The sequence below is a fragment of the Notolepis coatsorum genome (genome assembly GCF_963971535.1).
Source record: "Notolepis coatsorum genome assembly, chromosome: 4".
NCBI classification, from domain to species: Eukaryota; Metazoa; Chordata; class Actinopteri; order Aulopiformes; family Paralepididae; genus Notolepis; species Notolepis coatsorum.
The window spans coordinates 156,950,552-156,966,483 of NC_140168.1; the positions used below are offsets into that span (position 1 = coordinate 156,950,552).

Here is a 15,932-nt window from a genome sequence, read left to right on the forward strand (position 1 = left end):
GATGGACAGGATGCCACTCAGTTGTCAAAAGCTTTTAATTCTTTCTCCAACAGGTTACAAACCTTGAAACAAAACACACTTTCAGTCAATAACCACCACAATACTACTATCATTCTGAAAACAAATCGCTTATTCTCACATCCACTCACCAGTTCCCCCTCGTATCCCTTCTCTGGCTGTCAAATTCCCTGCAACTTCCTGTTTACAACTTTCACTGACACCACGTGACGTATCTCGACCAATTACAGCCCACTCCTCGCCAAGACCCCGGATCACACGTGAATTATAAATACATCTCCATTCACAAAAACGCACAGCATAAAGCGCCTCCATTAGGGATGGGTAACAAATTCGGTACTTTTGAGGTACCGAACCGAAACACGTCGGTACTACCGAGTATCGATTCAAGTGAGATAACAAAAAAAAATCTTAACTTTTTCTTTAATTTTTTTTCTTTTTTTTTTCTTTTTTTTTTGTGTCAACGTTCACACGCACAATATATGCTTACCTAGGATTTGACTTGATTCAACAACAAAGCAGTCGGAGCAATGGCAAGCCGAAAACGGTCGAAATTGTAGTTATTTGAAGTTTGGATTATTTTTTTCACGACTGCTAAACTGATAATTTTTTTTGAGACTAAAGTACCGAAAAAAGGTACCGTTGGGTACGGGTATCGATTCACAGGTACCGGTACCGTATCGGTTCAAATGTGAAAGGTACCTATCCCTAGCCTCCATACATCCGAAATGAAAACATAATTATAATCATAGCTCAACTACCACTAATCAACATTCACATAAATGCACAGCATAAAAAACAACACTTAACATTAATTTATTTACAACACACAGAACTAAAGTGCACTCCACCACCCCATAGAAAGCTACACAATCACTGAAGCATTAAGATGGCCCAATAAGCTGTTGAGTGTATTGTTCAACATCACTGAAGCATTAAGATGGCCCAATAAATGGTTGAGTGTATTACCCAATAGCCATTTTTTACGCTTTCATGCTAAACTAACCCCCTTAGAGATATCAGGGGTGAGACATTATACAGATCTCAAAGATCTCCATTTCACGGTCTCATCAGAAAACATGAATAAAGTCCTAATCGATCACAGGAAAAGGGTACATAATGTATGTTATGTTATAGCCAGAAGTAATACTGTATATTTACATTTTGTACAGGTAATATAGTGATGTTTTGATCGCCAAAAGTCCAAAACAAATGCCGCAAACTAGAGTCCAACCAACAATCACTGCGGTCACGGACGAGTGCTCTCACTACTACACTACTACACTAACCCCCCCCAGCCACCCTGATACACACACAGCAATACTATTATTATGTAATATGTACTTGTTTGTAATACGTACACATTGTACATTTTCGATACAATACGTAATTATATTACGTTATATGTAACTTATATAACACGTTATATAACAGAATGTACATTATGTACCTTTTTCCCTGTGGTCAATTATTACTTTATTGTCATATTTTAAGCAAGATCTTTCCCAGGAATGTTGCCACAGACACCCAGTTCATAATACTTGGTAATGCTGCATAGGCAAAGGCTTTCATCAGTGGCCCATGGGCTCATTCACCATTGTGTTACCTCATTCAGCGATAGATGGTGACTTAACAGACATTTATTTAAATGGAGATTGTCAAGATTAGCACTTTAACACTTTGAGTGCCACGCCCCTTTGACCATATATGGGCTAGAGTGCCAGCACTGAAGTCAATGGGAGGTCAGGGAAATTTGCGAAGGCTTAAACTATATCTTAAATTATGGCTATGGGTCTAAAACACCCCTCGCTTATCAATGACTTGCTTGCAGTCAACATGTACGAAACTGATTGTTTTTTCATTGGTACATTTCCATTTTATACCGTTCTTTAGCGGAATACACAACACGCTGATTTATGAATCGTTTTCAAATAAACGCTAGATTATCGATAGTATATGTGTACTTATGCACGCTAGAGAAGCGGGCTGAAAAATCTATTATCCATGACCTGGTCAGCGCTAATGTCATAAACACACACACAGACACTCTGCGATGGCTGAGAAAAAAACATCTGATTAACCCAATACTGGTAAGATAGAGTCCTTACCTCACATAAGATGTTCTGCAAAAAGATTAATCCAATTCCTGATCGCGATTACAAATATTGATCACGTTTATTCATCCAACGTTATTGTCCGAAACACATAATCGAAAGCTGCTCCCAGCCTCCCCACTGAATGTGGTAACAGATACTGCTTGCCAGAGAAGGGAAAACCCCGGACCAGACTTTTTTTCTGATGCACATGCCCACCCAATCCAATCCAATGATGTGCATTACCATCCGGGAGATGATAGGCGGCGGTATTTGCCCTTTTCAAGCTCAGACCCATTCCCAATGATAACGTCAGGCTGGATGGATGAAAAATGAATGGATATTCTAATAAAAGCAAAAACGAGAAAAAGATGCGAACTCGTCATTGGCACTCAACGCATGGCGAGTTCCACTACCGGCGTGTCACTTCCGGTTTTGCCGATTCGCCGATCGGCCACCAGATGGCGGTCTTGAACCGTTGGAGAGTTGAGAGGAGATCAACAGCAAGTCTCAAGTCGCCGTGGGTGAAATATGATTGCCATGACAGATTTTAGAAATATTGATCTCAAAGACGCTGTAAGACGTCATTGGCAGATTACGCATGGCGGAGAATGACGTGTTAAGTCGTCCTTTGGCGATTAAAGGGTTAATACAAAGCACAGATCCAGACAGCAATTCATCCCATTCAACTCCAAAAGCCAGTAAAAGCCAATGTTGTACCTATCACAATTCTGATCAGTATTGTATCATATTTTACATTTGCAGTAGTTCTGACCGTAGATGCCCAAATGTTCTCAAAAGCCTCTCTTGATCACCAAGACTTGCTCGCTAGTTAGTTTCTGGTACGGTATATCTTATGAACACTGCCTGAGGCTCTACTACGCATCACATGACATGAGTGTATCTTGACCAGAATGAGGGAGCGAGGTGCAGAAAACACTTTCTTCTGGTGCCTTCTTGAGGTGAGAGATGCAACATGTATGCCTGTGATAAGGAAACATCTGTGCATCTCTACATATTGGGTCAATGTGTTACCTGTGAGGCCCTCAGTTGCAAAATTACAACATCACTTTTAGCTTTTGCTAATGTCTTTTTTATTTGGGCTTCACAGGGAGTGTAGTGTGAAACGGTGACCTGTCCCTTTATTACTTTCAAAAAGCAACGGTAACAACAAATTACATTTTAATTATTGTATGCCCTTCTTTCTAGACTCCCTTGCCTTACAGGTGTTTATCTGTGAAGAGGAGGTTCCCCCTGAGCAGCGGGAGAGTAGCCCCAGTCTGGGCCAAGAGGAGTCGGAGCCCCTACAGATAAAAGAGGAACTCTGGACCAGTCAGGAGGGAGAGCAGCTTCAAGGTCTGGAGGAGGCTGATATCATAAAGTTCACATTCAATCCTGTCGCTGTGAAATGTGAGCATGATGATGAGAAACCTCAGTCCTTCTGGTTTAACCAAACCCAGGTCACAGAGCCCCTACAGATCAAAGAGGGAGAGGACAAACTCTGGACCAGTCAGGAGGAAGAGCAGCTTCAAGGTCTGGAGGAGGCTGATATCATAAAGTCCACATTCCATCCTGTCTCTGTGAAATGTGGGCACTATGAAGAGAAACCTCAGTCCTCATGGTTCAACCAAACACAGGACCCAGAGTCCCTACAGATGAAAGAGGAACAGGAGGAACTATTTCAAGATCTAGAGGAGGATGATGGCTCCAAGATGACCGTACACCCTGTTAAATATGAAAACAGTGGAGAGAATACTTTGTCCTCACAACTCAGCCAAACCCTGGACCCAGAGCTCCTACAGATTAAAGATGAACTACATCAAGGGCTGGAAGAAGCTGTTGGCTCCAAGATCACAGGACACCCAGTGAAATGTGAAGATGGTCAAGAAAATGCTCAGCCCTTCCAGCCTCTTCAAACCCGTAGGGAGAGAAACAGAGACGCTTACTCTTTACCCAGCACCTCAACTAAAAATATGAAAACAGAACCTGATGGAGAGGACTGTGGAGTATCAGAACCAGCCAGTAACTTAGATCCAGCTGGTGACTTAGAACCAACTAGAGATAGCCAGCCCCTTTCTTCAGAAAGTTCTCTAACTGAGACTGAAGACATTGATACAAGTTCTGAAAATGAGACTGATGTCAGTGATGATGAGCGTTCTGGAACTAAGACTGATGACAGTGATGATGAGAGTTCTGGCTTCAGCAAGAAGGGAGATCTGAAGAGACGCATAAATCGTACTGGAGAGAAACCATTTGGTTGTTCAGTTTGTGGGAAAGGGTTCAGTCATCAAGGATATCTAAAGATACACATGATAACTCATACTGGAGAGTACCCATTTAGTTGTTCAGTTTGTGGGAAAGGGTTCAGTCAGAAAGGAATTCTGAAGACACACATGATAAGTCATACAGGAGAAAACCCCTATAGTTGTTCAGTTTGTGGGAAAAGCTTCAGTATTAAAGGAACTCTGAAGATACACATGAGAAGTCATACTGGAGAGAACCCATTTAGTTGCTCAGTTTGTGGAAAAGGGTTCAGTCAGAAAGGATCTCTGAAGACACACATGATAACTCATACTGGAGAGAAACCATTTAGTTGTTTAGTTTGTGGGAAAGGGTTCAATCAGAAAGGACAGCTGAAGATACACATGATAACGCATACTGGAGAGAAACCATTTAGTTGTTTAGTTTGTGGGAAAGGGTTCAATCAGAAAGGACAGCTGAAGATACACATGATAACTCATACTGGAGAGAAACCATTTATTTGTTCAGTTTGTGGAAAAGGGTTCAGTAGGAATGGAATTCTGAAGACACACATGATAACTCATACTGGAGAGAAACCATTTAGTTGTTTAGTTTGCGGGAAAGGGTTCAGTCATCAAGGAAATCTGAAGATACACATGATAACTCATACTGGAGAGAACCCATTTAGTTGTTTAGTTTGTGGGAAAGGGTTCAGTCAGAAAGGAATTCTGAAGACACACATGAGAAGTCATACTGGAGAGAACCCCTATAGTTGTTCAGTTTGTGGGAAAAGGTTCAGTATTAAAGGACGTCTGAAGACACACATGAGAAGTCATACTGGAGAGAAACCATTTAATTGCTCAGTTTGTGGAAAACGGTTTGGTGATCAAAGGGATCTGAAGACACACATGAGAACTCATACTGGAGAGAAACCATTTAGTTGTTCAGTTTGCGGGAAAGGATTCAGTCATCAAGGATCTCTGAAGATACACATGAGAACTCATACTGGAGAGTACCCATTTAGTTGTTCAGTTTGTGGGAAAGGATTCAGTCAGAAAGAAATTCTCAAGACACACATGAGAACTCATACTGGAGAGAAACCATTTATTTGTTCAGTTTGTGGAAAAGGCTTCAGTCAGAAAGGATCTCTGAAGACACACATGATAACTCATACTGGAGAGAAACCATTTATTTGTTCAGCTTGTGGAAAAGGGTTCAGTCATCAAGGAAGTCTGAAGATACACATGATAACTCATACTGGAGAGAAACCATTTAGTTGCTCAGTTTGTGGAAAAGGGTTTGGTGATCAAGGAAGTCTGAAGAGACACATGAGAACTCATACTGGAGAGAAACCATTTAGTTGTTTAGTTTGTGGAAAAGGGTTCAGTCATCAAGGAAGTCTGAAGATACACATGAGAACTCATACTGGAGAGAACCCATTTAGTTGTTCAGTTTGTGGGAAAGGGTTCAGTCAGATTGGAATTCTGAAGGCACACATGAGAACTCATACTGGAGAAAACCCCTATAGTTGTTCAGTTTGTGGGAAAAGGTTCAGTATTAAAGGAAGTCTGAAGAGACACATGAGAAGTCATACTGGAGAGAAACCATTTATTTGTTCAGTTTGTGGAAAGGGGTTCAGTTGGACGGGAATTCTGAAGACACACATGAGAAGTCATACTGGAGAGAAACCATTTAATTGCTCTGTTTGTGGAAAAGGGTTTGGTGATCAAGGAGTTCTGAAGACACACATGAGAACTCATACTGGAGAGAAACCATTTAGTTGTTCAGTTTGCGGGAAAGGGTTCAGTCATCAAGGAAATCTGAAGACACACATGAGAACTCATACTGGAGAGAAACCATTTAGTTGCTCAGTTTGTGGAAAAGGGTTTGGTGATCAAGGATATCTGAAGACACACATGAGAACTCATACCGGAGAGAACCTATTTAGTTGTTCAGTTTGTGTGAAAGGCTTCAGTCAGAAAGGACGTCTGAAGATACACATGAGAACTCATACCGGAGAGAATCCATTTAGTTGTTCAGTTTGTGGGAAAGGGTTCAGTCAGAAAGAAATTCTCAAGACACACATGAGAACTCATACTGGAGAGAAACCATTTATTTGTTCAGTTTGTGGGAAAGGGTTCAGTCATCAAGGAACTCTGAAGATGCACACGAGAAGTCATACTGGAGAGAAACCATTTAGTTGCTCAGTTTGTGGAAAAGGGTTCAGTCAGAAAGGATCTCTGAAGATACACATGAGAAGTCATACTGGAGAGAAACCATTTATTTGTTCAGTTTGTGGGAAACGGTTCAGTATTAAAGGATCTCTGAAGATACACATGAGAAGTCATACTGGAGAGAATCCATTTAGTTGTTCAGTTTGTAGAAAAGGGTTCAGTCATCAAGGCAATCTGAAGACACACATGAAAACTCATACACGATAGAAACCCTTTAGTTCAGTTTGTGGAAACGGGTTGAAGAGCCACATGAGGCCATACTGTAGAGAAACCATTTAGTTGTTCAGTTTGTGGCAAAGGGTTCAGTAGGAACCCTTGCAGTTTAATTAATGATACACACCACTATTGAGCCTGAATACAAATATTAATTATGGAAAGCACAGATAATGAGATGGACACATATTCTATAACATTTGTTTCCCCATTTTCTCCAGACACACATCATTTCAGCTACTTGCACTACTCCAAATCAAGAAGAAATGTATACCGTAATTCCTCTAATAGTAACCGGGTCTCAAATACAAGCCGGGTCTCTATTAATGGCCGGGTGCGCTCTTGAGCTAAGCAATTATAAGCCGGCCTCCTAATACAAGCCGGGTTACTAATATACTGAGCTGCATACTGAGCTAGTTACTTGATTTCACTTTGAAAACGTTGAAATGACCAGTGACCACCTGTAATTGCACTGTTTACTATTTCATACAGTACTTGGTTTCAATAAATTAACCCAGTACATTTTACTGGGTTCAAACTGACACAAAATGTTGATTTATTCATTATGATCCGTTTGAAAATTTGAAATATAGGCCTCCCTCTTATACAGGCCTCCTCCTAATACAAGCCTGGTACCCGCTACAGTTGAAACAAATACAAGCCGGGGTTACTATTAGAGGAATTACGGTATGTAACTAAAGATATCTTTTGACGGCGGACATGATGCAAAACAGCCCATGAATTTCATATTTAGGCTATGTATCATTCTTATGTATGAGGCGTCTGTTAGATCAGTGGTTCTCAAACTACGAGTCACGGGTAGGTGACAGTGAAAAAAAATAAAGATTATTATTTGTTTTAATAATCTGGCAACATATTTTGGGTAAATATGCCTTGTTTTATAAATGTGTATTGATAACATAGTGTTGTAATTACATTTTCTAATAAATATGCATGATCAAGTTCAATAATGTGTGCTTTTATTTTGATATTCCTTAATTCCACGTTGAAATTCCACGATACATTTACTCATTATGTGTGGTTAAAAGGCCAGCGTTCTAAAGTATAGGAATATGTGGCGGTGTTTGCAGGGCTATAACTATATTATTAGGGGTGCACCGATGTATCGGTCGGGTATCGGTATCGGCCGATAAGTGCCTTACTGCAATCGGCCTATCGGCCGATAAGCTCGAATGTGCCGATGGCAGTAGCCGATAAATATCCATCAATTTGTGTAGCGTCAAGACAAAAAAAAGTTCACTCGCGACCTACCTGCACAACGCCGCCCCCGGCCCACACACACACACACACAAGCTACTGCATCAAAGTTACTACTTATGATTAACAAGGCATTCGTTTTGTGGCATTGACATTATATAGTTAGTGTTACACGTTCATAACATCAGCATATTATTTACCCGAACGTAGCAAGCGTTCATACTAGCTCAGTTCCTTCCGTTGCTCACAGAGCCCTGAGTTTTACCCATTCTGCAATCTGTTAATAACGTTTTCAATCAGACACATGTATAGAAAGACTTTGTTTTATTATAACATGGCAGTAGCCGATAAATATCCATCAATTTGTGTAGCGTCAAGACAAAAAAAAGTTCACTCGCGACCTACCTACACAACGCCGCCCCCGGCCCACACACACACAAGCTACTGCATCAAAGTTACTACTTATGATTAACAAGGCATTCGTTTTGTGGCATTAACATTATATAGTTAGTGTTACACGTTCATAACATCAGCATATTATTTACCCGAACGTAGCAAGCGTTCATACTAGCTCAGTTCCTTCCGTTGCTCACAGAGCCCTGAGTTTTACCCATTCTGCAATCTGTTAATAACATTTTCAATCAGACACATGTATAGAAAGGCTTTGTTTTATTATAACATTAGTTGCAGTAAAATCATTATGCCTCATTTAAGTCATCCTGCGGAGCTAAAAGCTAAACGTTGGCCGCGCCGTGTTGTTGTTCTAGAAAACCTCTGTCGTCAAAATCAATGGCGGACAAAAGCAGGAGTAAAAAATGCAACACGCTTGCCGATTGGTGGTAACAGCAGAGGCGGGTGCAAGCGGTGTGTGACGTAATTGGCAGAATCGACTGTCAATCAAAATGTCATTGGTTGAGACAATAGTATCTCGCTGCAGCCCAGCAGGTAGACCATGCTGGGAGAACTAGTATCTAGCTGCAGCCCTGCAGAACATACTGGGAGAGAGATAGTGCTATTTCTTGATGTTTCCTTTTTTTAAGTAAGTAAAGAGGCCTATGTTCATATCGGTGAGCACAATTTGTAAGACAAATATACAGTAGTTTCATAAAAAAAATATATATATTACAAAAAAATATATATTACAAAAAAAATTAATATTTAAAAAAAATATTTTGCCACAAATATCGGTATCGGCCGATTGTGTTAGTTGAACAATCGGTATCGGTGGCAAATTTTCATATCGGTGCATCCCTATATATTATATATTATTAGGGATGCTCGATATTCGCTTTTTTACCTATACCGTTATTGTCCAACTCTTAATTTCCGATACCGATATCAACCGATACCAATATATGCAGGGTTCCCCCTCTCCCAAAAAACGGAATAATTTCAGGTAATTAACATTACATATCTCTTGTTGTGGAATTAACACAACATTATGCATACTTTTGACAATAAATAAAATCAGAATTTGTTCTTACTTGCTTGCCTGGTTAAATAAAGGTTATAGAAATGTAAAAAAAAAACGCTACAATTGCATGGACATCAAAAACGGCAACATACAAACTTTTGACAACAATGAGAAATAAGTAATTTGATATAAAACGCTAAACACCATATATATATAGATTCACGGTAATATGCAGATCTGATTTGATACCGACCATTTTGGAACATTCTAGAATTTTCGACTCTATTTTTCTTACATGAAGGCTATGAGTCATAACAGAATATTCTGGAATATACTGGATTGTTATTGGTCTATGGCACGAGGGATGTACTGGAACATTAAAACATCAATCTGCAAGTCACGAGCGGCGGGCAGCACTCTGGAATACAATACCTTTTTCAATGATGGCCCCGTGAAATAACAACGATATGAGACTTGATCAGGAAATAGATGTGAAGAACAACGACCACCATAACAGATTAATGATCAAGCATGACGGGGGACGATCTGCATACAAGTATTTAAAATTCTCCTTGTCGTTTAGATGTGTAAACATGCAAAGGTATTTAAAAAAAAAATTAGGTAGATATTCCTGGATTATATGGGTTTTCGATATCTAATTCTAAACATCACTATTTCTTATTCTTTATTTCTTTATTCTGAAATGTTCTAACCAATAAATGTTAATAGAAGGTTAAAAAAAAAAAAAAGTTTAAATGAGTATACCAATTGAGGTATAATTTTCATCCTGTTATAATTACATTAACGGGAGAGAGGCTTGGTCACAGGTGACATTCTATTAAATTAGAATTAAAAGATTCTATGGTATACATAGGAAAGCTTAGGATAAATTGCTCATTCTGGGCAGACCGGAGGTGCAGGAAAGGAAGAAGTTGTACGCGAAGGAGGTATCAAATAGGTACCTTGTACGACTCTGTAAGGGAGGGGGGATCAGGTTTTTTTTGTATATATGTATGTTTTTATGCTCGGCTCTCAACGGGACCTCAACGGTGGGATGTAAATCCATTGTGAATTCGCACTCCAGAAATATTACCAACAAATACAAATCAATATGTATAGATTATGGCTAGTTTGAATATAATGATCTGGAACACTGGGGGAATAAATAATCAACATAAACGCAAAAGCGTGCTCACATTGATGAAAAACAAACAGGTGGATGTGGCTCTCTTAAGCGAAACGCACATTTTAGTGGGAGACAAAGCTACGTTAGCGGACAACACATACCATAACATTAGTCACTCTTCCTTTGGAACGAGAACCCGTGGAGTAGCTATAGTCGTGAAACGGAAATTGAATATTGAATTGAAGGGAGTATGGTCTGATGCAGATAGTCGGATAACCATAGCTAAGATTATACACAAGAATAGGAAAATAGCGTTGGTAGCGGTATATGCCCCAAATCTATACGAAACTAATTTCTACACTGCACTCACTAGGGAAATGTTAAACCTTCCAGAATACTCATTTATAATTGGTGTGGATTTTAATGCCATTTGGGACCGTGGGTTGGATAAATCTTATCCCAACTTTTCCAACGAACAAAAAAAGTCATCATAAAGGATTGGGCAAAGAATACAGGTGTAAATGATCTATGGCGATCACTCAACCCCACGACCCGGAAGTACTCTTGTCGATCAGCAAGACATAAAACACTCCAGAATAGATTATGTTTTCGCAACACCGAGACTATTTGATAACTATGAAGTGGAGATGGTACCCAATGCATTATCAGATCATTGTTATTTACTCCTAAAAGGATCATTTGGTGTACTATCATCCCGAGCCCCAAGATGGCGCTTTAACACAACACTGCTGAATAACAAGGAATTCATTACACAACTCAAAGAAGCTCTTTCAGTATTCCTACCAGAGAATGTGAACTCTGTGCCGGACCCTAGAATATTATGGATGTCGGTAAAGGGAATGATCAAGGATTTCACAGATAGCTTTTCATCCAAAATACGCAAGAATCGATGCTCAAAACTGGCGGAATTAGAAACGCTCTACTCTACATTATTTACTTCTTTACAATATAACGACTCGGCTCGACTGGAATCTCAAGTTAATTTACTAAAAATAGAGATTAACACCATTTACAGACAACAATCTGAAGTACAAATACGTAGCACAAGACAACAGCATTACTCTCAAGGTTCCAAACCAAGTCACCTACTAGCTACGCGATTAAGAGTTAACGCAAAATTTGCAGATATAACCTCCATTAAAGCACAACAAGGACTTGTAACAGACACCAAAGAAATAAACGCGACATTCAAAGAATTCTACTCCAACTTGTATAAATCAGAAACGACCTTCGATCAAAACAAAATGGACACATATCTTAATCAAATTAACCTCCCCAAACTTTCAGAGGATGATGCTAAACAGTTAGAAACACCAATAACACTAGAGGAACTCAGGAAGGCCATATCCGAAATGCAAAGTGGTAGGGCTCCTGGAAGAGACGGTATCCCACCAGAAATGTACCTCTCATGTTGGGACATAATTGGACCCCTATTACTTAATATGATTTTATACTCGGTCAAGGAGGGGAACTTTCATAAGAACGACAATATTGCACTGATTGATTGATTGATTGAAAACTTTATTAACAGATTGCAGAATGGGTACAATACAGTACAGCTCAATACACACAATTGTTAAGGGGATGCAGACCAGAGAAAGACTTTCGTCTTGTTTACATCAGGGTCCCCCATTTTCAATTCATCAGGACATATATAGTCAGTACTGCTACATCTATACATTTATGACATACCAGATTTGCAAATACAGTACTGTTTGTGATACAGAAGGAGTCAAGAAAAGGGAGTATATACATTTGACGTAGAAACTGTACATTGGAGGAGGGGGGGTGGGGTACATTGGGATATTGACGACCATACTGGGTAATTTACATTGGAGGTGGTTGGGGGGGGGGGGAGAAACACTGTATAAACAAGCAAAACTGTACAATTGAGGGGGGAGGGGGACACTGTACAAACAAGCAAAATTGTACATTGGACTATTGACAACCATACTAGGTAAATGACTGTACATTGGAGGGGGTTGGGTTAGGATATTTACAGGGGCCAGTTTTGAATTGCAGTCTCCCGTAGGTGTCCCTTGAGAGAGGTTTTGAAAGTGGGTAGTGATCCACATTCCTTTACAGCTTTGGGTAGGGTGTTCCACATTGATGTGGCATAATTGCGAAACGTGTTTAGTCCCTTATTTGAGCCGAATCTGGGTTTAACATGATTTGTGGAGCTCCCTCTGGTGTTGTGATCGTGGTATTCACTGACCTTTGGGAAGTATTTTGACATGTACATGGGTACCTTGGTCGTGTAGTGTATCTTGTAGACCAGGCCCATTGCAAGTTGCTGTACTCTGTCGTCTACTCTAAGCCATCCTAGGTTGTCAAAGTGGGCAGGGGTGAGGTGGGTTCTAGGAGTAAGGTCAAGCAGTAGTCTGACCAGTTTGTTTTGAGATGTTTGTAATTTTGTTTTTAGCGCCTTTGAGGTGCTTTGGTACCATGAGGTGCAAGCATAGTCATAACAGTCCTCCTTAAAAAAGACAAAGACCACACCGAGTGCGGTAGTTATAGACCTGTAAGCCTCCTCGGAACCGATATCAAATTGTTCTCTAAGGTATTAGCCATCAGACTTCAAAAGCATATGACGTCTTTAGTTCATCCGGATCAAACTGGCTTCATAAGAAACCGTTTGATCACTGACAACATAAGACGATTACTATACGTACTAGATGCCAGCAAGGACGACACCACACCCAAGGCGATGCTGTCCCTGGATGCAATGAAAGCTTTTGATAGGCTGGAATGGTCGCATCTATGGGCAGTATTAGAAAGGATGGGGTTAGGAAAAGGATTCATTGATATGATTAAAGTATTATACAAAGACCCATCGGCCATGATTACAACAGGTATAATCACCTCCGGAATATTTCCGGTATCACGCTCTTCTAGACAGGGTTGCCCTCTTAGTCCCGGACTATTCGATTTATCACTAGAACCTTTAGCACAATATATAAGACAATCCCAACTCATAGAACCAATCGTAATCAAGGGCACACAACACAAAATTAGTCTATATGCGGACGACGTAATACTGTTCATGCAAAACCCTAACACCGCAATGCCTCATCTTCTCAAGTTGATTAATGACTTTGGCGATCTATCGGGATTTAAAATAAACTGGCCAAAGTCGGCTTTCCTTCCACTGAACGCCCCTGCAAAGAATACAAGTCTTCCAGAAGAAATACCAATGGTTAAACACTTTAGATGCTTGGGAGTTGAAGTATTCCCTACCATAAGCCAAACGGTGAAACACAATTACATAGAAATCCAAAATAAAATAAAATACGACCTTGACAGGTGGTCAAAACTTAAAAACTCAGTACAGGCACGGGTTTCAATAGTTAAGATGGATGTCTTACCTAGAATCAACTTCATCAGCTCAATGCTTCCGTTACCCCCTCCAGATGGTTATTGGAAAGAATTACACTCTTCCGCATATACATTTATTTGGAATAACAAACCACCACGTATAAAAAGATCCACCGCACAGAGAAACAAAGCCGACGGAGGGATGGCAATTCCAAATTTTTTCCACTATTTTAAGGCGTACACTTTAAGACCACTGACAACCTGGTTTGAACCCCAAGCATCAGTATCCTGGAGAAATTTTGAAGTAAATATAGTAGCACCACAGAGACTGCAGGACATAATATACACCAAAATATCAATTAAGCAATGCGAACTGAAATTTGGCCCCATAATTACACATGCGATCCGGATATGACGTGAAACACAAAAAAAATATTCGAACCCACATAAATGGCATAATCATACTCCCTTATTCAATAACAATGCACTCCTGATTAGAAAACGACCTATAAGATTCCCTAGATGGGAAAAGCAAGGCATACATACATTAGGAGATGTTTTCAACAAACAGGGTATTTGTAGCTATGATGAAATAGAAAAACAATTTAATCTCACCGGTTCCACATATCTTTTTTACGCACAATTATTGTTGTGTTTGAAGTCTCACAGTGTTCCATTAATGATACCAATTGCACACCACAGATACCACACATTTTTCTATGAAAGAGAGACATCGAGAGGTTTTGTATCAGATTTGTATCATCAATTACTAACGGCCTCGTATGAAACCCTCCACCTAGACTCTATTTGGAGGAGGGATATACCAGACCTGGAAATAGATTTTGAGTGGCAAGAAGCCTGGGCAAATGTTCGACTTGCATCAAGGAACCCGGACCATCAACAAATCAATCTTAACTATATCCATAGGACATACTTGACTCCTATAAGACTGAACAGAATGGGTCTTAAACAAGACTCCAAATGCTCCTTATGTACAAATGGGGACGAGGGGACATTTATGCACATGTACTGGGACTGCCCACCAGTTAAGATATTCTGGAAAGAAGTGACCCAGCAATTATCAAATCTCTTGACTCTGAATATACCTGTACACCCCTCTGTATTACTGCTGAATGATGTTTTTGGGTATGCTGTACATCCACAGCTAAAGATATTGGTTTTATCTGGTATTACAGTGGCTAAAAAACTGATGGCATCACAATGGATTCAACCGGAAAAAAATTGCCGAAAGGTCTGGATCCTTACATATATCGATGTGATTTATGTAGAAATATCTACAGCAAGAATTTTGGGTCTCAATGAATCCAAATTGACAATGTGGTTAGAAGTGGTGGAGAAAATAAAAGCTAGCATATAATGGTAGTGTCTGGTTAAGAGCGAATGAGAATGGATGGATTATCCATTGGGGGGTGGGGGGTGCGAGCAAGAGCATATGTGTGTAGGGGAATAGATAGCAGGTATTAGGGGCATATCTTGTATAAGACATTTATTTAAACTGATTTAATTTGATGTGCACTGTTAACAATGCTTGTATATCTAATCGTGTGTTGTCATGTTTGTTATGTGTTTTTAAACAAACACATAAGACAAAAAAATAAAGTTTATTTTTTTTAAACCGATGCCGATATTTTCCGATATCACATTTGAATGCCGATATCGGACATCCCTATATATTATAGCTATGGATACAATACTATTGCCCATTTGACATTGATTATCTATCGTTCAATATGTGAACATTTCATTCATAAAATCCCGTTTTATACCGTGGTGAATATAAGTATGATTTTAGGGTAATTCATGGGAGGCTGGTGATAGCCTGCAACGTTTATTATACTAAATGCATTGGCGTTCCGTCCCTACACACGCTACAATAAAAAAATTGTAAAAAATAGGTATTATATTTCATCATGAATGCATGAAAGGGGGGGGGGGGGGTAGTTTTTTGATGCTTTGATCGTCACCAATGGAATACGTTATGGACTAGCGTTACACACATACGCTCGGATTGCAATGAA

General features: G+C 39.7%; 1 protein-coding gene across 1 annotated transcript in view; it reads left to right on the forward strand.

Moving 5' to 3' along the window:
- The window catches only part of LOC311226739 (uncharacterized protein), a gene marked incomplete at its 3' end in the record, with an annotated part of 124,836 nt that overhangs the window by 76,078 nt on the left and 32,826 nt on the right, over positions 1–15,932 (forward strand). Inside the window, exon 2 of the mRNA XM_084312149.1 lies at positions 3,321–4,346. Within this exon, the coding sequence (XP_084168275.1) occupies positions 3,321–4,346 (1,026 nt within the window). The remainder of the gene's footprint in view (positions 1–3,320; positions 4,347–15,932) is intronic.